Below are 22,712 nucleotides of genomic sequence, written 5' to 3' on the forward strand. Positions count from 1 at the left end.
ACTAAGTGATTATTGTGTATAGGCTAGTCTAAACAGGTGAGTTTAGAGTTTTGTTTGAAAAAGGGGGAGGGAATCTGTGTTCCTGAGATCGGGTGGGAGTGAATTCCAAAGTCGGGGAGCCGAGCGGCTAAGGCGAGCGGGGGGGACAGACAGTTGTATGGAGGAGGAGGATCTAAGGGCACAGGAGGGAGTAGTAACATGAATGAGATCGGACAGGTGTGGAGGGGAGAGGTTATGGATGGCCTTGAATGTGAGGAGGAGAACTTTGAACTGTATTCGAAAGTGGACCGGGAGCCAGTGAAGCTGTTGGAGGACTGGAGTGATGTGGTGGATGGACGGGGTACGGGTTATGATGCAGGCAGCTGAATTCTGGACCAGTTGGAGTTTATGGAGAGTTTTACGAGGGAGGCCGAAGAGGAGGGAGTTGCAGTAGTCCAGACGGGAAGTGACAAGGCTGTGAACCAGGATTGCAGCAGAATGTGGTGTGAGGGAAGGGCGGAGGCGATTAATGGTGCGTAGGTGAAAGTGGGCAATCCGGGTAATGTTATTGATGTGCGATTGAAAGGAAAGTGTGTTGACGAGGATTACTCTTAGGCTCTTGACTTGGGGGGAGGGTGAAACAGTGGAGTTGTCAAAGGTAATGGATATGTTATGGTTTTTTGAGATGGTGAGTTTAGAGCCAACGAGGAGCACCTCAGTTTTATCACTGTTAAGTTTTAGGAAATTGTGGGTAAACCAGATTTTTATTTCAGTGATACAGTCAGTCAAAGATGAGGGCGGGTGAGAGGAGGAGGGTTCAGAAGTGAGGTAGAGTTGGGTGTCGTCGGCATAGCAGTGAAATTGGATGTTGAATTTACGAAAAATATTGCAAAGGGGAATTAGGTATATGATGAAGAGTAGGGGCCCCAGGACAGAGCCCTGAGGCACACCGGAGGTTACAGGGGAGGGTCTGGATTTAAATGACTTTAGTTGGATATATTGACTGCGCTCAGATAGATAGGAAGAAAACCAGTTCAACGGGTGCAGGTGATGCCAATAGTGGAAAGCCGGTGGAGGAGTGTGGTGTGACTAATTGTATCAAAGGCTGCAGATAGGTCTATGAGGATGAGGATATTTTTGACCAATATCCGTGGTGAACAGGAATCTTTTGAAACCCAAAAAGGCTCACACGACTCTCTCTGGTGCAGCAACAATTTTCTGCAGCCGTTTGGCTAGCGTGATGCGAAAAATAAACGAATTAATCCACAAAATCAGCTGAATCCGCAGTCCATCTGCATGCTATAAAGCAATGCTGTATTTTGAGATACTGACCCAGGTGATGTCACATTCGCATTCGTCCTCAACCCGAGACTGAAGCCGGAAGTCACTCATTTTGATAGCACGGGATTCAGAAATTGAATATATAAAACAATCGTTTCCACACACATCCAAGCGGTCCATTTCATTCAGAAGCATAAAACAAATATGAAATAAACATACTTTTTGGTGTCATACGCACTTTAACCTTGAATGATGAATTGATTTTCTAACAAGTCTACTGTATCCTTTAATTAACTTAGCAGTTGACAAAGCCAATTTTAGATGGATGATTTATTTCCATGATGACCTGACAGATGTCCCTCAGAGAGGCCTTGGAGAAATACACACAAAGCTCATATATTTTCATACAAAAAATGGACCTAGATTGAACTTCATACATGCAAAACATGAGCTCTACCACTGAGCTACTTCCCCACTGCTATTTCATTAATTGAAAATTGTCATGTAACACAAGAAATGTGTCCAGGGCTCTGGCGGCATCCTGTGGCGTTTTAGGACAATTACAAAAGAGCATAAAAACAACAACAACATGAACGTTCGATCAAACTATTGTATATTCATTTAAGTTTAAGGCAGCACATGCCACGTTCCCGCTTGTTCGATTCATCTCTACACACAGAGAGGATCTTTGTTCACACCGACTTTCTCCGCTTGCCAAACACGTTGTTGATGAGCTTGGCCATGGACTTGGAGCCGCTGTAGCGGCGGCGGTCAGCTCGATACTTCAGGTGCTCCATCACTTGTCTGATGAGCTGTGTGAACAAACCAGCAATGTCCTGGTAGCTCTCAGCCGCTGACACTTCCTGAAAGTGACAGCGGTTCTCCTGCGCTAAGCAGCGCCCTTCTTCTTCACGCACCTGCCGGGCATGGCAGAGATCCTGCTTGTTGCCTAGCAAACACACAGGGACACCCAGTTGATCTCTATAAAAAGCACAAAAAAACACCAAGAGAAAGGTTTAAACTAAAGGAAAGAGACATTGATTATGTGTAAAAGACAGACCATATATACAATATGTTACTTACTGTTTTGAATATTTAGTGTTATAGGACTGCTGTTGCTTAAAATGGAGATGCTGGGAATGCCAGGACTTCATACATGCAAAGCATGAACTGAGCTACATCCCCATAAATCATGCTTCCGTGCCCTAGGTCAGCCTTACGAAAACATCCTCAGACAATTCATTCAGTTGATTGGATGATAAGTTTAATACTTACCTTTCCATATTGAAGCTACATTTCTATCTCAAATAGTATTTTTAGAATGATTTCTCCATTAATGTTTAGTGAGAAGAGAAATTTATCTAACATCTCCATGACATTCAGTGCTTTAAATGTCTCCATACACCATAACAGTTGTAATAATTTAGGTCAGGGGTTTCCAAACTTTTTGCAAAGGGGTCCAGATTTGGTGTGGTAAAAATGTGGGGGGCCGACCTTGGCTGACGTTCTTTATGTAGAACAATATATTTAAGCAAATTTTAGCAAGCCATTCTGTGTGTCACATTTGCTTTATTATTTTTTTTAATTAATAATTTCAACAATCTCGCAACTAGCCATTGTAGCGTTCTCTTTTGACTCTCGGACTCTTGTGAAATACTGCTGCTGTGAAATTAAACTAGCTTCAAGTTGCTTCAATTTCTCGCTGCGTATCATCCCTATAATTTTGTCGTACATGTCAGCGTGTCTTGTTTGGAATTATCGCCTCACATTGAACTTTTTAAAAACAGCTACCGTCTCTTTGCAAATGAGGCAGACCGAGTTGTTGCGTATTTTAGAGAAGAAATAGTCCAATTTCCACCTATCCTTGAAGCGTCGGCTGACGCAGTCAACTTTATTTTTTTTGTTGATTGTCGCCATTTTAGAAAATTGGAAGGGTCACACGGTGTAATGTTGCTTAGAGTGCTGCGGCCTTTTAGTGGGTAAATGAGGAGCAGCATTTAGCGTGTAAGCTACTTCATGTGCTGGTAGCAGCACTGCTGACCAAGGTATTAAGTCTGTGTGCGGGCCAGACGTAATTGATTTAATGACAGAGGCTAGGGGCCGGATGAAATTTGACTGCGGGCCGCATTTGGCCCCCGGGCCAGACTTTGGACATGTCTGATTTAGGGTGACCAAACGTTATCTTTTGCCCGGACAAGTCCTACTTTCACGTAGTATCTTCGTCGTCCGGGCGGGTTTTATAAATTCATAAAAATGTCCAGTTTTTATGATTTTTCACGGGACCAATTTGAAGAGAATCCCTCCGGCCGCTGGGTGGCAGCGCCTGCCTCCGATGACATGGCTCCTAGCAGTAGGGAGTTGTTTTTGTTGGCAGTTTACCCCTATCATGAGGCATTACCGCCATCTACTGGGTTGACGATTTGGCCACAACGCCTGCCCAGTTGTTACGTTTTTTACAATAAATACGTATATAATGGCAACTGTTGACTTCTATCGGAGCTTTGATTGTAAAATCCCGTTTGGTGTCGCATCGTTGCGCTGCCGATGATTGTAAACTTTTATAGCAAAGTTTAATTTTTGCCTCAGCTAGCGTTCAGTAAGCTAAACCACGCTAGGCATTATGCGAAACGTAGTTTTGAACTGCTACGTTTGGAAACATGCTGGTTGAATAGTTTGTCAGTTTATTTCGGTTTCAGAGTGAGGGGGCACACTTTAAATATATCAAAGTGATATAGGCATCTTTGAGTGAACTTCGAGTAAAATTCAAGTATCTTGAGGCCGGGCTGAGTGTCCTCTTTTTTGGAAATCAAAATATGGTCACCCTATGTAATATCACATGGTAGATGTGCGCTACATTCCCAATAGTAGATCTGTCCTCCTCAGAATTCATAGTAATTGCTAATATGACTGACTTGGAATGTTGCATCTCCATCTAACCATGTCTTTCCCAGAATAAAGAAACTGGTTTTATTGAACAGTGTAACTGCACTCACAAGTCCGATTCATAGAATTTACAAGGTTTATGGACATGCTGGCTATTGAAAACAGGACGTCATACATGCAAAGCAAGCACTCTACCACAGAGCTACATTACCATTAAGAGCAGGTGCTGAAGTGTTTTTCTAACAGAGCATGGGCGGCAGTGTGTTTACAAAACTGCAAAATTAAAGCAAAGGAACTCATGGAATCTCCAAAAATTGTTTCAGCACGACATAGATGAGACGTAGATGAGATTGTATGATTGTTTTTATCACTTCGTTGATCATTCGTGGACAAAATTATAACAACCTGTCAGCCTGTATCGACGTGATGTGCAGATTGTTACGCCGGCCACTTGAGTGACCAAAATGAGGTGAAATTACAAATTATATTACATTTGCCAAACGCAGAAAGGCTGACACGGATTTTGTCGTTACAAGGAAATACTACAAGGTATGTACATATAAACAAAAATAGTATGTCTTTTTTTTTTTATTGCAAATATTGATCGCAATAAAACATTTGGACAACATGATTCCATTTCTTGTTCTACTTAAAAAGATTGGTGCATGTGCAAAACAGGTCTATAAATCACAATTTATAAAATGATTAGAAAAATATTAACGAAGGTTGAGCATACGAGGAATGTGTTATAAGACAGCAGGGCTTAAGGGAGGCAAACTTTCACCCGACATTATGAGACCCTGGTGGCATTCAGACGGGCTTTCTCCCGCTGTCCATGGTAATTCCAGCTCCAATAATGTATCTTCAAGTTGCTGCTGTTAAAAAGCTCGTAGTTGGATCTCGAGCTGACAGTCCGCCGCGAGGCGAGGCACCATCTGTCCTAGCCCCTGCCTCTCGGCCGCCCCCGGGAGTCGAGCATTCCATCATCAAAGTAGAATGCACGTAGTCTCGATATATGTCAATCAATGTCCATCAAGATTTTAGGTTTAGTATTTTTTTTTTTTTGCACAGGATACACAAAAATGCAGGGATAGGAAGCACATACCTTCCATAAACACCTGCAGCATGGCTACAAAAACACCCGGTCTTTGTGGTGGCATGAGCTTGGTTCCACATCTGCCTTCATCAACATGTTTTCCTACCCTGTCCCGATGATGGCAAATGGATTCGATATTTCCAAATTGTTTAAATTTAATTAAAGGGATTTTGATGTTACTCCAGCTCCGCTGTTGTTTTAAATTGAGAAATTATAAAACGGAAGTTGCTTGCAGAGATAAGGAAGTAAAGTGGAAGTACCTCGGAAACTTGGCTATGATCACTCAGAAGAAACCCTTTTCTTTTTTTCTGGGCAGTGTCTGTGCTGCAAAGTCACATTTGCATCACAGGTGTAACAGCATCGAAAGCTAATGGAAATGTTGGTGATTGAATGCAGGATTTCATACATGCAAAGCGTGCGCTTCACTACTGAGCTGCCTGCTCACTAGTAGCTGTTTTAGAACTTCTCAGGCAATAGATCATTGGTCAGATGCTAAAGAATAACTTTTTGTCCACCAGAGTGTCTGTGCCAGGAAGTTACGTTCACACAGTAAATATAGGCTGGAGATGCTGGGGATTGAACCCAGGACCTCATACATGCAAAGCATGCGCTCTACCGCTGAGCTACATCCCCACCGACCTTTTGGAGTGCTCACGACTTTCTCAGGCAACTCTCACGCGGAAGAAACACTTTCCTTTTTTCCAGGATAGCGTCTGTGGTAGGTGTAGCAGCATCGAAAACTATTTGAAATGCTGGGGATTGAATCCAGGATCTCATACATGCCCTCTACCACTGAGTTACATCCCCATTAGAGCTGTCCCGACTAGTCGATGTTGTCGACGTCATCGATAACGTAAATGCGTCGAGGGGCAAAGACTTACCGTCGACGGGTAATGACGGGTTAAAAAAAATTTCATACGGATAAAATTTAGAATGGCAGGCGCTCACGATACAAGCGGTTGTTACTGGCACCCCCAAGGGAGCCGCTGTTATTTCAATGTGACCGGCGTTGTCAGATTGAGCAAAGAGGAAGAAAGTGGGCGAGCGAGCGAGCGAGATCGGCGAGTTGGCAAAGTGAGCGGGTAGCGCCGAGTTGAGTGACTTCATCCCCCACGTTTTTGTTTTGGTCAATAAAAGTATCCTTAAAGAGCCATCCGACGCCTCTCGGTGTTTTTATGCACGCCGCCGCCTTCCCGAGGAGGAAATCGGACGAACCGACGACAACGAGCCAAGTGAATCGCCGGTGAGGAGTTGAAAACACCGCCAATTTCCAAAAAGGGCAGAGATGGTAACACGTGAAAGCGGCATAAAGCCAAAAAAGCGGACCAGAATAGCCAGAGCCTTGAATTATATCAAGGAAAATATGGAGGGTGCCACTGTGTGTACTCTTTGCTAAGCTGAGCTCCCATACCACGGTAGCATGTCGGCTCTAAACGAACACTTGAAGCGCCGTCACCCAAGTATAATTTTCGAAGACAGCAAGAAACAACAAGCTAGCGGATTGTAAATCCATACAACTCTCTAACGATTTTTTAAATGGAAGTTGCTTTTATGTGCGTCGTATCAACGCGCATTTTTATTTAATAAAATAATCAATATAATTATATATTTTTTTTAATTATTATTAAATTTATCAGGATCATGGAAGCTCCCACTTAGGGAAAATATATACATATATTCTGTATATACATAAGATAATAAAAAATATATATGGAAACACCACTGGCCTGCTTACTGTAATCCATGACTGCACTAATGTTAGTTATTTAATATTGTAAAGTTTTACATATAGTAGTATACTATAAAATCAATACTATATACTTAATTTTTGTTACTCTGGGTATGTGTGCCTTTCATTCAAAATAATTGTGGTAATATTTCAGTGTGCCCTCTGCGTTATCTTCAGGTTAAAACAAACAAAAGTTGAACAGTTTTTCCCCTCCCCAAAAAATGCGGAATGCACACCGGAAAGAGCATCTGAACTCACACAAAGTATTCTGAAAATGATTGTCCGGGACATTGCAATTCATTTTAACATTTAGAACAATATAGACAATGACATACCCCAAAAAGAGTGAGAATTGTTTTGACTCCTGTTAAAAAGGTGAAGTCACAGTGTTTCCGTTTACATTTTTTTGCACCAGTTAATGCCAGCAGCATTTGACCTCATTGTTTGTGATTTATTATTGATATTTATGTTATTTATTTATACGTTAATAAAGAATTTAGTTGTTCCAAAATGTTTTTTTTTGTGAATTAATAAGCTTTAACAAAAATGTCATTATTAAATTAGTAAAAAAAAAAAAAAATTATTAGATTCGTCGACTAATCGTAAAAATAGTCGGCTGACTAATCGGGAGGAAATTAATCGTTTGGGACAGCCCTAATCCCCATTAGTAGCAGTTAGTGGTGCGTGCGAATTTCTCAGGCAATACATCATTGGTCACATGCTAAAGAAACTCTTTTTGTTAAAAAATATGTGTGTGCCAGGAAGTCACATTCGCAGTGTATATATGGACTATAAATGCTGGGGATTGAATCCAGGACCTCATACATGCAAAGCAAGCACTCTACCACTGAGTCACATTCCGACTACTAGCAGTTGGAGGTGATCAGGAGCTTTTTTTGGTCCATATTAAATCGGTCTCACACTGAAAAAACACTTCTTGATCAATCATGCATCTGTGCATGTTGCATGTGATAGGGGGCGTTTCCCCAGTAGCTGCAACAACACAATAACATTGGTTTGGCAAACGACCCACGAAAATGGTATCTACTGCGAAGAGACACACTTACGAAGCCCAGTTCAAACTCAAGGCTATCACCTACGCAAAACTACAAGAAACTGCCACCAACAATATAGTGATTTATATGAGGAAGACGCTGCTGAAAGGAAAGTGTTGAGCTGCTGTGTTTGATGGAGACCTCGCCCACCTGTTCGTAACGCACGAATGCCATTTTTAGACCGCAAGGCTGCGTGACGTCACCATCGTAAACCGGAAGGGGGTCAACATAAAAGCGTGCTCGCATACAACCCATGCTTTTACTGCTTGTTTTCTGCAGGTAATCTTTCAAAAAAGAACATGCCGATTAAACACTGCTGCTTGGAACTTGTAGAAATGACTCGAGACTTTACGACGGTCCACATATGAAGGATGTTTTCTTCATACGTTTCCCGAAGCCAAAAACTGTGGAAAAAATGTGAACAATGGCCAACACGCAAACAAACAAACGCCAGCAAGGTGAAGCCATTCACCTTCACAGGGGCGTCACTAGCTGTTAAGAATTAGGAAGGCTTAGCCCCCAGGAGATGACCAGTAAGTCAACGTAGCGTTTTTAATATATGGCGAAAAACACCCAGGTGACTTGAAGTTTTGCTCTGAGACCAATTTGGCCAACTTTCAAAATTGTCCGATATGCATGTGTGATACATCATTGGAAAGCTTAAAATCTCAATTTTCTGGGGGAAGAAAAATTTTTTAACAGGAGGGCATTATTAAAAAAAAAAATAATAATAAAATAAACAGCGAAGCCTATCTGGAGGTGAGAGCATGAAAGAGCAGAATTAAAGACGCCATGACTTTAACGAGATTTTATCGCGTACTAACTTTGTTTAGATCCAAAAACTCCATGTAGCATGTATCACTGAGTGTCAAGACACAGGTGGATTTTTGGGGGGATTTTATGGCTGAAACACGGTAATATAACAAGGGTCACGATTCAGAAATCGCAGACATCAAGGAGTGGTCGAGTCTTTTTTTTTCTTTTTTTCAATTTTACTTTGTTTGGATTGATTATTTATCATCAACCATATTGGAGAAAAATACAACAGTAACAAAAAAATAGAAATTAAGTGATAGTTATGAGGTAGACATCTGTGACTTTTTTACAGACACCATTTTTTTTTTATTTGTACGTAATTTGTTTAAAAGTTTAAAATATGACACTGAATAATTTTTTAAAGTCTTTTTTCTTATGAAATATTAGACATAAATTAATGATTCTAAGCTAAAATGACAGAAATTTTCAATAATAAATATAATAATTGTCTTCGTTTTATGGCTGGGTTGAAACAAAAGCGGTTGCGTAGCGTCTGTAAACGGGGGTTTCCAGGGTAAAATGGACAAATTAAAAATAGTTCGGGGGCTTAATGCGCAATGAATCTGTTATGGCAGCATGTAAACATATTGTTCTATCAAACACAATCGTTCTTTTGGCTTAAAATTCAGCAGTTTATTTTAAAGAGGGGTGCAAGAGCAGAAACTGGTTTTTCAGCCTTCTCTGTGTTTTCCGCCATATACATAAATGTGTAATCATAGAAGCTAATGCCATGACTTTCGCCCACAACACAGTAATTGTGTGTTTCCAAATATTTGTAAGTCGCACCGATTACATTTTGGGCACATACAGTATGTGACAAAAATGTCTGTAATTCCAAACCCTGAAAAAATACTACTAATTTCTTCATTTCTAATTTCTTGAAATAATATCTGGGTCAGGCTAATTTGCTTACACACACCCCTGCACAGTGCACATCCCCACGCACAAATATATATCCAAATATTTTACATACATACTGTATATAAATATATGTGTATGTATATATATATATATATATATATACAGTATATATATATATATATAAACATATATATATTAGGGATGTCCTGATCCAGGTTTTTGCACTTCCGATCCGATACCGATATTGTTTTGCACTTCCGATCCGATACCGATACCGACCTATCTGAGCATGTGTTAAAGTTTAAAGTTATTTAGCCTCCTTACTAAGTTGTCAGATACATGTTGTAAAAGGTTCTAGTACCCTTGGTAACAACTAGCCAGCTGAATTAGGTGAGTTTGAATAACACACAACGGTTGGTAACAAGAAACTGACTTGTTTATTCAGTGACAAACACAAAACATTATAAATAACAAACTGAAATGGCGTAGTCAGTTAATAAAACGTGCAAATAATATTGTGAACTGTCTTAAAAAAGCAAAACACACCAACAACCTCAGTGGAAAATCCCACAAATCCCCCAAGCTATTAGATGCTTTTAATGTTTCATGCATTAGTTACAAAAATTGTATAAAAAGCCTCTCAGGTTTAAATAAACGACTATTTCAGTATCAAGTTAACATTTTAAAACAGTAAATAAAATACTCAAGTCCCCATTCTGTATCAGCAGCTTTAAACTACATTCAATTCATTTAATTTTGCAAATCAACTGTTAAAGTTGTTAAAATTGCTCCCGTTATTCCATAATTTCCCTTCTGTCTACTTTCAACATGTGAAAGTTTTAAAACTGTTTAGAAGATAGATTCAAGTCAAGATTTTGCCGATTTAGGAGTATTTTAGATAAAAAGTTAATTAGGTTCGCTTGGAAGGTTCACAACAGCCTACTAGGGAAGTCTTCTACTTTAAGATGACGGCTGTTTACTAACGCATCTGGTTTTCAATACTTCAATGTTGCTAACGCAGTCGAGTCTGTCATTTTGCATCTGGTTCTATATACATATGATATTTATTATCTCCAGTAAAAAACGACATTGACGTAGTTTGTTGCGGCTGTCAGCAGAAGTCAGGTATTCTTGTGTTTTTTATCCAGCGGCATGAGTTGAGCTAAAGCCTGAGTTGAGCATTGGCATTACCCGGGTCTAAGACAAGTTATGTTTATTTTCGGGACGCAATGCGGTCAGTTTCTCATTGCGTCCCGAAGACCGCGCTGTGTATTAGTTCCGCTTTACTTGACATATTTCAATAATCGGAATTTGGATGTTTGTGAATCGTTCTCGAATCTTCAGCGGCCGAATTGCGTGTTGGATGGTGCGTCTTTACTCACGTGAGATAATGGCTCGTCATCCAGAATGAATTCTTCAGCAATGACTCTTGTTATTCCCCGGGCTTTGGGACTGTCGAGTGCCAGTTTGTCACGCATACTAGCAAAGGTTTCTGCCAGTGTTAGTTGCGTAGGACCTTTCTTTTTGTCTTCGGTTTTCTTAACATACTCCTCATATTGTTTGTGGTGGTATTTCGCTAAATGCTTGATTAGGTTGGTTGCATTAAAACTTCTTACAGCTTTACCACTACGCTTGACTTTATTGTGGCATATGTTGCTCTCTGCCTCTTCCTCTTTGTCGTCCTTTAAGGTGAAATGATCCCACACAGCTGACATTTTTACCGATAAAGTCTCTCGGTAAATTGGGAGACGGTCATGTAAATGTAGTGTGTTGAAGGTGTGCCGTAAAATGCGGACCGGATTTTTGGGAAACCGAAGCAAAAACTGGAATGGATTATGTAAATCGGTGCGCTGGAAAACCCGGACCGGACTTTTTAAAAAACTGAATTGGTAGTCTGGATCGGAATTTTTCCCATGTTCCGATCCGATGCGCATTTTTTTGCCCATATCGGCGTCCGATCCGATCCAAATATCGGATCGGGACATCTCTAATAAATATATATATATATATATATATATATATAGGGGATACCCAGGACTTGAACTGCATCTATTCATCTTTGTTGCTTCATTTCTAATTGTGTATCATATTGCCTCTGTAAAGCCCTTTGAGACTTCTGTTGTGATTGAGGGCTATACAAATAAAATTGAATTGAATTGAATATATATATATATATATATGTATAGTGTGGGGGTGTGTATGCTATATATAATCATCTTCTTGGCTTTCTCCACTTTCTAATCATTACTCTAATCCAAGGGCGTAGGTTTGGTCTCAACATTGGTAGGGACGCTATTACAGCATAACCTGCATGTACACTTTTTAATTACTACATTAATAAGACCAAACAGATTGGATACATTTCTCAAAAATAGCTGGCTACTACATAAAAATGAAAAAGTTAAAATTATTTTCATAGAAAGAAAGTCATTTTTCAAAATGCTTCCTTCATTTCAAGGAAATTTATAGTGGTTGTGTTTTTGTGTTGTTGTTGTTTTTTTTTTTTTTTTTTTTTTTTTTTTTTTTTTTTTTTTTTTTGAGGTAAAAAAAAAAAACTTGCATAGGCTGCAAATATACTTTTTTTTTTTTTTGTGATGTAGAAAATAAATACATTTTAATTAATGAATAAATGCACATAATGCACAGTTGAATTAAAGTTTACAGTAGAAAACATACAGGTAGACACCTCTAAGCAGCTTTCTACTTGAGTTTCACAAGTTAGCAAGTTCACACAGTTTAATGTTATGCTAACTCTGACGCAGGTCGGACTTTCAGTAGCAAAATTAGTGGCACGTTCCCCACCTCCACAACATTGACATATTTTTACATTACTTACAGTGGCTGCTTCTGCTGGCCGAAAAAAAAAACCCTTCTAATATCCCTCCTCTTCAAAGGGGACGGAGGAAGCGGCATATTGACATGTATTTCTGTCGGGATTGTTTGAAAGTGGGGGTTCTAGTCATCAGCCAATCAAACGTGTGTTTGAGGGAAAAAAATGGACCGGCACATTCAGCAAGTGAAAAGGGCTGAACATAAGTATGAACATAATAAAAGTCATTCACTTAATTATGGTAGGGTCAATTCTATCCTAACAACACAAGGGAAGACAATTTAAATTACCTTTATAGCTGAACTCATTGTAAAATTCAAATAAGGTCGCTTAAAAGTTGGTGGGGACAATTTGAGCATCCTGAAAAGTTGGTAGTGTTATGTCCCTACTGTCCCTATGCAAACCTACGCCCTTGCCCTAATCACCTTTACAATAGAGATCTCTCCCCTCTCACCCTCTTTGCTCCTCTGTGCTGACTCCTACAGGTCAATAAAGGTGATGGAGTGATTATTATTTAGTGATTTATTATGACCATCCACTGATGATAACCATACAGTACAGGCCAAAAGTTTGGACATTCACACATTTTCTTTATTTTCATGACTATTTACATTGTGAATTCTCACTGAAGGTAATAAAACTATGAATGAACATGTGTGGAATTTTGTACTTAGCAAACAAAAAAAAAAGGGGGGGGGGGGGGGGGAATAACTAAACACATGTATAATATTCTAATATCTTCTTAGTAGCCACCCTCTGCTTTGATTACTTTTTTGCACACTCTCGCCATTTGGGTTTGGGACTTTCATTTCTGTTGCATTGAATGAGGTGTGTCCAAACTTTTACCTATAGTGTACGTGAATGAGCTCAGCTTCTGTACTCATCTATGTGTGAATTGAGAAACACAACTGATGCCCCAAATTCGAAGGAAGTCACCTCAAAGACAGTTGTAGTGAAAAAAAAAAGACTTAACTCTATAAACCACCTGGACCTTCACAATGCATTCAAACTAACTAGCTAGTAGTAGCTAAGTAGCAGCGTTATTCTAGCGCTGGGATGTAACTTTTGACCGCAAAACGAAAAAGATAAGACGTGCGCAGAGATTGTCTGTCATGAGGAGCCAGGTTTTGATTTGTCAAACATGGAGCATTTGATTTATTAATTACATGGGACTTTCTGCTGTTAGCATGCGGTTGGAGCTAACTCACTGTTACTCCCAGCAGTGATAAATACTCACTCTCTTGAAATAGTACTATGTCTGTCCTTCATCCATCTATTCACGTTCACGCTCTTCTGTGGGCGTCAGAGGTACACATGCACAAAGTTCTGGTACGAGAAGTCACAGGGAAAACGCGGACTGAATTTTTAGTGATGTGGGCGTTCTCTATATGAACAAGATTTATGATCGTATTAAAATTAATAATGACAGGTTACATGATTATTGATTTAAAATACAATTCTAGCAACTTCATAGTGAATATGGCAGCTTTTTTTTCAATAAAACAACAAGATTTTTGTAGGGGGCTTCAAATAGGCGTAACGACGCCAGTGCACCTTCATATGCAGAAAACTTCGTTGGGGGCCATGGTCCTACAGACGGCAATCCTAATCCAATGCCTGCTGCAGCCTGCCCCAAAGGGGTAAGCCATTTTGATATTTTTACTTATTTTTTAGCGTGGCTTTTTGCCATGCGTTGACCGACATATCAATCGTGATATTTATGAACAATCTTTTTTATTTACAGTAGTTGTTGAGAACTGTGAATTAAGAATTTGTTGTGTGTGCGTGTAGATCTATATACATATGTTATATGGCCTCCTACCTAGTTACTTATAGGTGGGACTACTGCTTTGACTAACATTTATGTATCACAATAGGCCTGTAGGCCTATTTTTCTGAAATGCGGATTTAAATTAGCCATGTTTGGCCTTGTTCATGCCTACAGGTAGGCTCTAGATTTAACAGCGTTATCTTTTCTGTTGTAAAGAAACAACCTTAGTAAGGGGGAAGTGTAAATAAATTAATAACATTAAGATTTGTTATTAATGAAAAAATGAAAAGTGTTCGTTGGCTGCCACTGAGTAGCATTTGCGATCGCTACTCAAAAATAACAATATAAATTACCCCCATGAACGGTCAGAGATGTAAGACAACCAGAGGATATAAAATATATGAAAGATAGGGCATATGGTTGTAAAGGATAGCTTGTTGAAACAGGAGAATGTCATTGTCAGTCGCGTTTGGCAATGCACACAACAAAAAGGTGTCGATAAAAAAGCTACCTCTGGATCAGGTCGGCTCTTTTTCCAGTCTTTTTCAGCCCTCGACACTCAAGCCATCTCTTTAACTGAACATTTGTATTTTCTTCCACATCTTTACCAGTGAATTTGGCACCAGGGACATCATTTTTCGACGGAATTGGTAGGTTTAGTTCTGTAAACATCTCGTTCGTACACTATTTACATGCATCTAGCATGAGGGTCAAACGCGAGTTTGACCCCCCTAGCAACAGTTGCTAATGTTATGAATAGTAATGAGCAAATGTGACGTGTTACGTGCGGTACGCTATTCGGATACAGAAGATAAGGACTTTGATGGATTTGTGGATTGATTAAAATTTATGTGAGTACTTTGTTAAACTTTTTAATAACGTACAATTGGACTCAGTTTTGCTCCTGCTGCCTTTTTCAAAACATATACGTTAGTCGGCATGCTAGCGTACATGCTAGCGTACGTTTTTCATGCGCCCAATAATGCGGTGTGCCTGGTGTGCGTGTTAAATACAAAAATATCACCCGAAAATGAGCCTGCGCCTTTTAATATGGTGCGCCCTATGGTCGCGAAAATACGGTAAGTCAAAATGGCTAGGAAGTCATATTCTAAAATGATCAGGCTAAGATGGAGATGGTGGGGTCTGAAGCTTGGAAATAAGAATGTAAAGCATCAGATCAAATTTATTTATATAGCCCTTTACAAAACCCGAAAGGTCCCCAAAGTGCTTTACAACAAAGACAAACATGGTTCATAGTAAATAAAAAGGGAGGAAAGTATTACACAATGACATTAAGAAAAAAAAAGAGAAGAAACAAAACAACACATCACGATAAAAGTCACAGCAAATAAACAATAAAACAGATAAAATCCGAAAACATTAAAAACCCTTAAGAAATCAAACCAGGCTACACTAATCTGGGAGAAAGGCGAGTCTAAAAAGGTGTGTCTTTAACCGAGATTTAAAAAGGCCTAAATTCGTAGTGGTGCAGATTTCAGGGGGAAGACTAATCCACAACCTGGGGGCAGCAACCGTAAAAGATCGGTCTCCCCACTGTTTGAGTTTGGACCTCGGAACGTGCAAATGAAGTTGGCCGGTAGAACGAAGAGTCCTGGCAGAATTACAGATGGTTAAAATTTCTGATAAGTAAGAAGGAGCCTGGCCATTAATAGAATGAAAAACAAACAGTAAAAGTTTGAAATCAATTCTAAAATGGACTGGAAGCCAGTGGAGCGATGATAGCATGGGGGTAATATGTTCATGTCTAAGTGTATCCGTTAAAAATCGAGCAGCAGCATTTTGAACAAGTTGGAGACGAGAAATTGATCACTTGGGAAGACCAACATAAAATGTGTTGCAGTAGTCCAGCCTTGAGCTTATAAAAGCGTGAATTGCTTTTGAATTGCTGAATTGCTTTTGATTTGCTTGTGAATTGCTAAAGCATGTACTCTGCAACTGTTGGGCTAGTTTTCTATTCACAGTTACATTGCCCCCATTTAGAACAGCTAACGGTCACGTTTTTCAGCAAATAAAAATCATTTCATCGTGACTCAGTGGGCCTGGAATGGGAGCATTCCAACCAGCTATCCCAGCATGAGGATCCGTGCGCAGCTTCAAAGAAAGTAGGACGGAGCTTCCTTAACGTTCTTTCAAGCTTTTAAAAACACGCTCCAGTTTTCTTCAAAACGTTACACATTATTGTGCGAAATTGCAACAAAAACCTTAAATATTATTATAGATGAACCGCCAGAAAACTGTCACCTCGAAATCTTTTACGAAGGATTTTTTCATAGATATATATATGGCGGAAAACACAGACTAGACTGAAAAAGCAGTTTCTGCTCTTGCACTCCTCTTTAAAAGAAAGTGCTGTATTTTAAGCCAAAACAACTGTTGTGTTTGATAGAACAATATGTTTATATGCTGCCATAGCAAGTTCATGGCACATTAAGCCCCCAAACTATTTTTAATTTGTTCGTTTTACCCTGAAAACCCCCATTTACAGACGTCACGCAACCGCTTTTGTTTTAACCCAGCCATTAAAACGAAGGTAATTAAATATATTTGTTATTCAAAATGTCTGTCATTTTTAGCTTATAATCATTAATTGATGTATAATATTTCGTTTAAAAAAAAAAAACGACTTTAAAAAAATTCTTCACTCGCATATTTTAAACCTTTCAACAAATGACGTCACAATGAAAAAAATGGCATCTGTAAAAAAGTCACAGATATGTGCCTCATAACTATCGCTTAATTGTATTTTTTTTGTGACTATCGCATTTTCTCAGATCTAAATAATCGTTCCAAACAAAGAAAAATTGAAGAAAAAAAAAACGTTTAAAGGGGTAAATATATGAAAAAGAAAATCTCGATCACTCCTTGATGTCTGCGATTTCTGCATCGCGACCCTTGTTATACTGCCATGTTTTCACCCATAAAACCCCCCAAAAATACAGCTGAGGGCATTCGAAACTGTGTCTTGACACATCGAAACAAGGTAAGTACGCGATAATATCTCGTTAAAGTTATGGCGTCTGTAATTCTGCTCTCGCGTGCTTTCGCCTCCAGATAGGGTTTTGCTGTTTAAATTTTTTTTTTTTTAAATGCCCCCCAGTTCAAAATTTTTCTTCCCCCAGAAAATGGAGATGTTAAGCTTTCCAATGATGTATCACACATGGATATCGGACAATTTTGAAATCTGACCAAATTGGGGGTCTCAGAGCGGAACTTCAAGTCACCTGAGTGTTTTCCGCCATGTACAACGAGAACTTGAATGCAATTGGAACCCTGTGATCTTATCAGTTTACTTGAGATCAATGAGTTTACAAAGACATGATTTCTAAACAGCAATGAATTTGCTGTTATTTTGAATTTCATGTAGTGTGCGAGTTCTGACCCTTTATCCTGCCGACGGGCTTCATGTATCTGCCTCAGGATGCTCTTGGCGTCGAGGAAGGAAGAGCGGTCGCTGATGTTGTAGACTACTACAAAGCCGTCTGCCCACTCCACTGGTTCCTCCAATATACACCTGGCCTCTGAGATCTAACAAGACAACACAACAGAAGTCCAGGTGCGTTGAGTGATCACTGTCAGCCCTCCCAGGCCAAATTGTTTGGAGATATATGGCCAGCAATGTAAGCTAATGAGTTAATTTGACATAAATTCTTATTTATATACTAACATTGTCAAATATTATTATCGAAGGGTTTCTGTTTTTCCTTTTTTCTTTAAAAGAGCTCTCCTGGAGCTCTTCCCTCATTGTATGGGCAACATTGAGGGTAATATTTGCAAGATCACGTGCACGTAGCAGCAAAACTGTAAAATTCCTCAGGCTTTATTGACTCCATGATGTCTTTGTGCTGCAAAGGACGGGACAATGTTCTGAGACCCTAAGGCCAATCCAATAAAATGTTCTATTTTTTTAGTTCAGTTATGCGCCTCTTGTCTTCAAAGGCTTGCACATGGCCTTGGGGTACCTGCGTGGATCGCTTCAGATTACCTTCTTGATGAAGTTGTGGATGGATGAGGTCAATGCTAGGTCTACTTATGTGAAATGCAGCAAAATGTTTCCATCCAGGCTGGAAGTGTTTTAGAATATGTTCAAGCCTGTCATTGGAACACTACCTGGGCCTTGTCCACTTGGCAAGCGTTTTACCCAACTTCAAGAAATTTGTGCCGGTTGTGGTTTGGCGTATAACTCCTGATAATCAAGCAGTGGAATTTTGGGGTTTGCATTAGAAATTGAAACCTTACTCCCTGTCAATAAATTCCTTTCAGTCAGATGTTTGTGGGGCAGGAAATCAGATAGAACAAAGATATGAAGCTAACAGAATAGAGATGGCAGATGTGTTGTACCTGTGAGCACGGATCAAACACCTCCAAATTCAGTTGCCTGCCATCGATGGACAGCCTCTTTCGATACAGAGAATCTGCAGTGACCCAAATAAATTTAAAGCTTTTTCGTAATTTACATATTGTGTAATAGAAATCCTTAGATACATTAGTAATGATAATTTGTGTGCCCCTTTTGTCAACTCACTGGTGTCTGAAGCATACTCTCCGATGAAGCGTCTGGTCAGGAAGCGCACGAGGACAGCTGAACAAATGAAACATTGAGGAGCGTCAGTACACCCAGCATGCCAGCATGGTTTCAAGTGTGTCGGCGGATTTAAGGGTGGTGGGCAATGAACTTCAAGACGGTGCCAACGGTGGCTGCCAGTGTGTGGGGGGAAAGCCAAGCCTCACATGAAAGGCAGCTGGAAAGCCTGTCAGCTTTTTTTGCTTTTGGGCCAACTTTGCAGCTATGCTGAGTATCACTTTCAATTAGTCGCTCAAGCACTGAGAAAGGGGTATGCTCCTCTGTGGACACAGCATTTGGCACACAACTTTACCACCAGTGAACTGGTCAGTTGACAGTACATTATTTATGGCCATTATATTTTGCATTGCACCATACGGAACCTCATGCAATGATGCAACTTAAAGTGCAAGACAAGTATGTGATTAAGTGTATCCCAGCAGAAAGAGTCTTTTTCAATCATTTAGAAAAAAAAAACACTGTTAATTTCATTTTTATGGTGTGTATAGTTAAGGAAAATGTCAATAAAACCTATATTTCCAGGAAATGAAATACATTGCTGTTAGCAGACATTTTTTAAAGCCAGAACTGTTTTAGCCAAATAAATGCCAGTACGGTATAGTCCACCATTGCATGTGATGTCAGTTGACCCCTCAATTTCCTAGGCTATTGTGTAGGTGATATTCTTCACATATGAGTCGTCACTTGATTAATCACTCATTCATGGATTTAGCTTTAAAAAAAATAAAAAATAAAAAAACAATATTCAATGAAGGACAATGTTGTGTCTTTTGTCCTGCTCATACAGCTGTCGGCTGGTTTATGTTGCTGTAGTTTACTTTGGTGTGGCGTTTGTGCTGCTTTGTGTCTTCTGCTGTGCTGTTTCCCAGTTGTGGTTGGTATAGTTGCTTCGCGCATAGATTTTACAGGACAAAAATACATAACAGCTAGCGTAAATTTTAAAAAGGGTGTTTTTTTGTTTTTTGTTTTTTTTTATTTTATTTTTCTTCTCTATAACTGTGTTCCAGTCTATCAGCATTTACATGCTGTGCACTAGCAGTGCCTGCTAAAGTTGTAGCATATGGCAAAAATTCCATTTGTCATTGATATGTAACGGTGTGTAATATAAGTATGATAAATGATTGGTCCCCACATGGGAATCTTCATCGATTTGTTATGATTGACACACATATTCTTCTCCCAATGTGCTCTGCCCAAACTATTAACTCTCAGCTAGCTCTGGCTTTCCGACACATGACTTGAGAGGACTAAAAGTGCAGACTCTCTAAGTTGGGAACTTAATCTGCCATTTTATTTTGCCCCCAACCCAAACCTGATAAGCCCTCATCCTTCTCTGCTCTTCTGACATATTCTAGCTGGCAGTCTGTAAGTTACTTCCAGCAGAAAGGACTGTGGGTATGACTGACATCACATTCGTCCCAAAATGGCTGCGCCTATGAGATGTGCTATTTTCTTTGTTTAAACATTGTTTCTTCTGTTATTTTGGTTCTAAGAAATTTGTGATTTAATGTATATATTTTGTAATTTTGACCAACCATCTGTCTCATATTGTCTGTTCCTTTAATGAGTAGCAATATTCAGTCTGCAGCATAGTTATGGGTATAAATAATTGCATTTTTATTTTGCCTTTTACCCCCAACCCAAAAAACAACAATAGAACAGAATGTCATTTTTTCCATCTAATCAAAATCAAAATCTAAATAATTCAACAATTGCGTTCACTATAGAATACATGGGAAATGTCAAAATGTATTTTTTCAACATGTAAACCGTTTTGCTGTACATTTAACAATTAGGACATTTGTTTTAAAAAAGAATGAGTTACTGTATATATATAAAAAATATGTAAATAGCATATATCGTATTTTTTATTTACTTCATTTGTTCACCTGTCGTGTTCAGCTGCTTAAAACACAGAGAATGGGAATCTGAGTGTTAGTATAGTCTGAACAGTTTTAATGTGCCGAATGGGAGTTTGATATACTCCCATTGTGGTTGTTCGTTTTGTTTTATTTATTAGGAGAAAGCAGCAGACAGGAAGGTGTTTTGAGGAGACAGAGATATCGTGAATATTTTAAAGTAAATATTTTATACCATTAGTGAAAAAAACAGTGTTTCAGATACAAATTGTAATTTATTATTCAATTTAAAAACTGATTTTGTAATTAATTAATAAAATAACAAATTAAATGGTCATTATGCAATTATCCATCCAGGGGCGGAGCTTAGGGGGGTGCGGCACTCGGGCCTCTAGGTGGCCCTGTTTGCGAGTGTAAAGGGGGCATGGTTGTGTGAGGGGAGGGTGAAACAGAAAGGTGAAATGTGCGGAGCTGACAGATAATGGTTAAGTGTTAAAATATCCCTAATTAACCCCCCCCCAACACACACACACACACCCGCACACTCAGCTGGTTGTCTGAACACATTGGACGATTGGTTTGAAGGGCCCACAAAAGTGTGGGGGAGCCCGAGAATAATTACCGTATTGGCCCGAATATAAGACGGCCCTGATTATAAGACGACCCCCTCTTTTTCAAGACTCAAGTTTGAAAAAAGACTTTTTGAACACCAAATTAATTTTTATACAGGAAATAATTACAGTACATCTGAAACAAATGATTATAACATATTTGAGAGAAAAAACCTCCTATTTTGCCTCATTCAAATCTTAATATCTGAACATTTAAATATGTAAACTAAAGTGCAATCACATTCGTAAATAAATGGCAATAAACTAAATAAACTAATCTATTGTGATAAAACAACAAAATTGCAATAACTGCATTAACCATCAAAGTGAAGTCTAACTAACTGTAGTCTTGAAACAAATCTGAATAAGGAGAAACATTGCAAGAAAATAATGCAAACTGGTTAAACTTTAGAGTAGCTGAGATCTGTCATGACAGAACATCGCTTCAATGATATCTGGTGCCATCTAGCGTTGTGAACGGGTATAACGTCTAGACCGCGAATATAAGACGACCCCCACTTTTTCAGTCTTATTTCAATGCAAAAAACACCGTCTAGATAGATAGATAGGCCTCTTCTAGCAGATACCGGGCCAATAGGGTATCTACTAGGACGCCCACCCACTGGACGTTCACCCTGTGGGGCCCGTTTATACTCATCGCACCCGGGTCCTGCCCACAATTGTTCCGCCACTTTCAGGTCGGCAAGGTGCTGGAGCCTATCCCACCTGACCTCAGGCAAAGCGCGGCCTCCACCCTAAACTAGTCACCACTCAATTGTAGGGCAAACAGACAGACAGACAACCATTCGCACCTTCTATCACACCGCCACTCACTGGGAACCACCTAGCTGAAGTCAGGTGAATGAACCACTGCACCATCAGTGACTTCAGACAATAAATATTCTAAAAAAGTCAAACAAATGATTAAAAATAAATAATTCAATAAAAGTCCCCAATGTACAGTTAGTAGCAAGGGGAGGAAGAGGAAGAATGAATCACTTCTAAATTCCTATTTAGGATGTATAAACCTAAAAATAAAATGGCATATATTGCAATTTAGTTTTTCATAGTGTGGTTTATCCACCATACATTTTGGTGGGCCCAAAAAAAAAAAAAAAAACACCCCCTCCAGTGACTAATTGTAAAATGGTTACTCCTCCCCAAAAAATAAAAACATCACTCTCATTGAAATTGAAAAATAATGCAAATATACATATCTTCTGAGTGGAGCATATGTGGCCAGACGAGCATGATAACTTACTCAAGACAGAAGCTTACCTGACTTTCCTGCTCCTGGACTTCCCAGCAAGGCCAACTTGATGTCGTTCATGCTTGCAC

General features: G+C 39.4%; 1 protein-coding gene and 1 non-coding gene across 2 annotated transcripts; both read right to left on the bottom strand.

Moving 5' to 3' along the window:
• Window positions 1-1,550: 1,550 nt before the first annotated feature.
• rerglb (RERG/RAS-like b) lies at window positions 1,551-22,712 on the bottom strand. Its single transcript, XM_057837298.1, has 5 exons — window positions 22,653-22,712; window positions 18,845-18,901; window positions 18,661-18,734; window positions 17,702-17,847; window positions 1,551-2,241 (listed from the first exon to the last, which is right to left on the bottom strand). Exons 1-5 carry the CDS (start codon window positions 22,702-22,704, stop codon window positions 1,953-1,955), a joined length of 618 nt encoding a protein of 205 aa, XP_057693281.1. The 5' UTR covers window positions 22,705-22,712; the 3' UTR covers window positions 1,551-1,952.
• On the bottom strand, window positions 5,801-5,872 carry trnaa-ugc (transfer RNA alanine (anticodon UGC)). Its single transcript has one exon. It is a non-coding gene; the product is annotated as a tRNA-Ala (tRNA).

Source organism: Corythoichthys intestinalis, chromosome 5 (genome assembly GCF_030265065.1).
Source record: "Corythoichthys intestinalis isolate RoL2023-P3 chromosome 5, ASM3026506v1, whole genome shotgun sequence".
Taxonomy (NCBI): Eukaryota; Metazoa; Chordata; class Actinopteri; order Syngnathiformes; family Syngnathidae; genus Corythoichthys; species Corythoichthys intestinalis.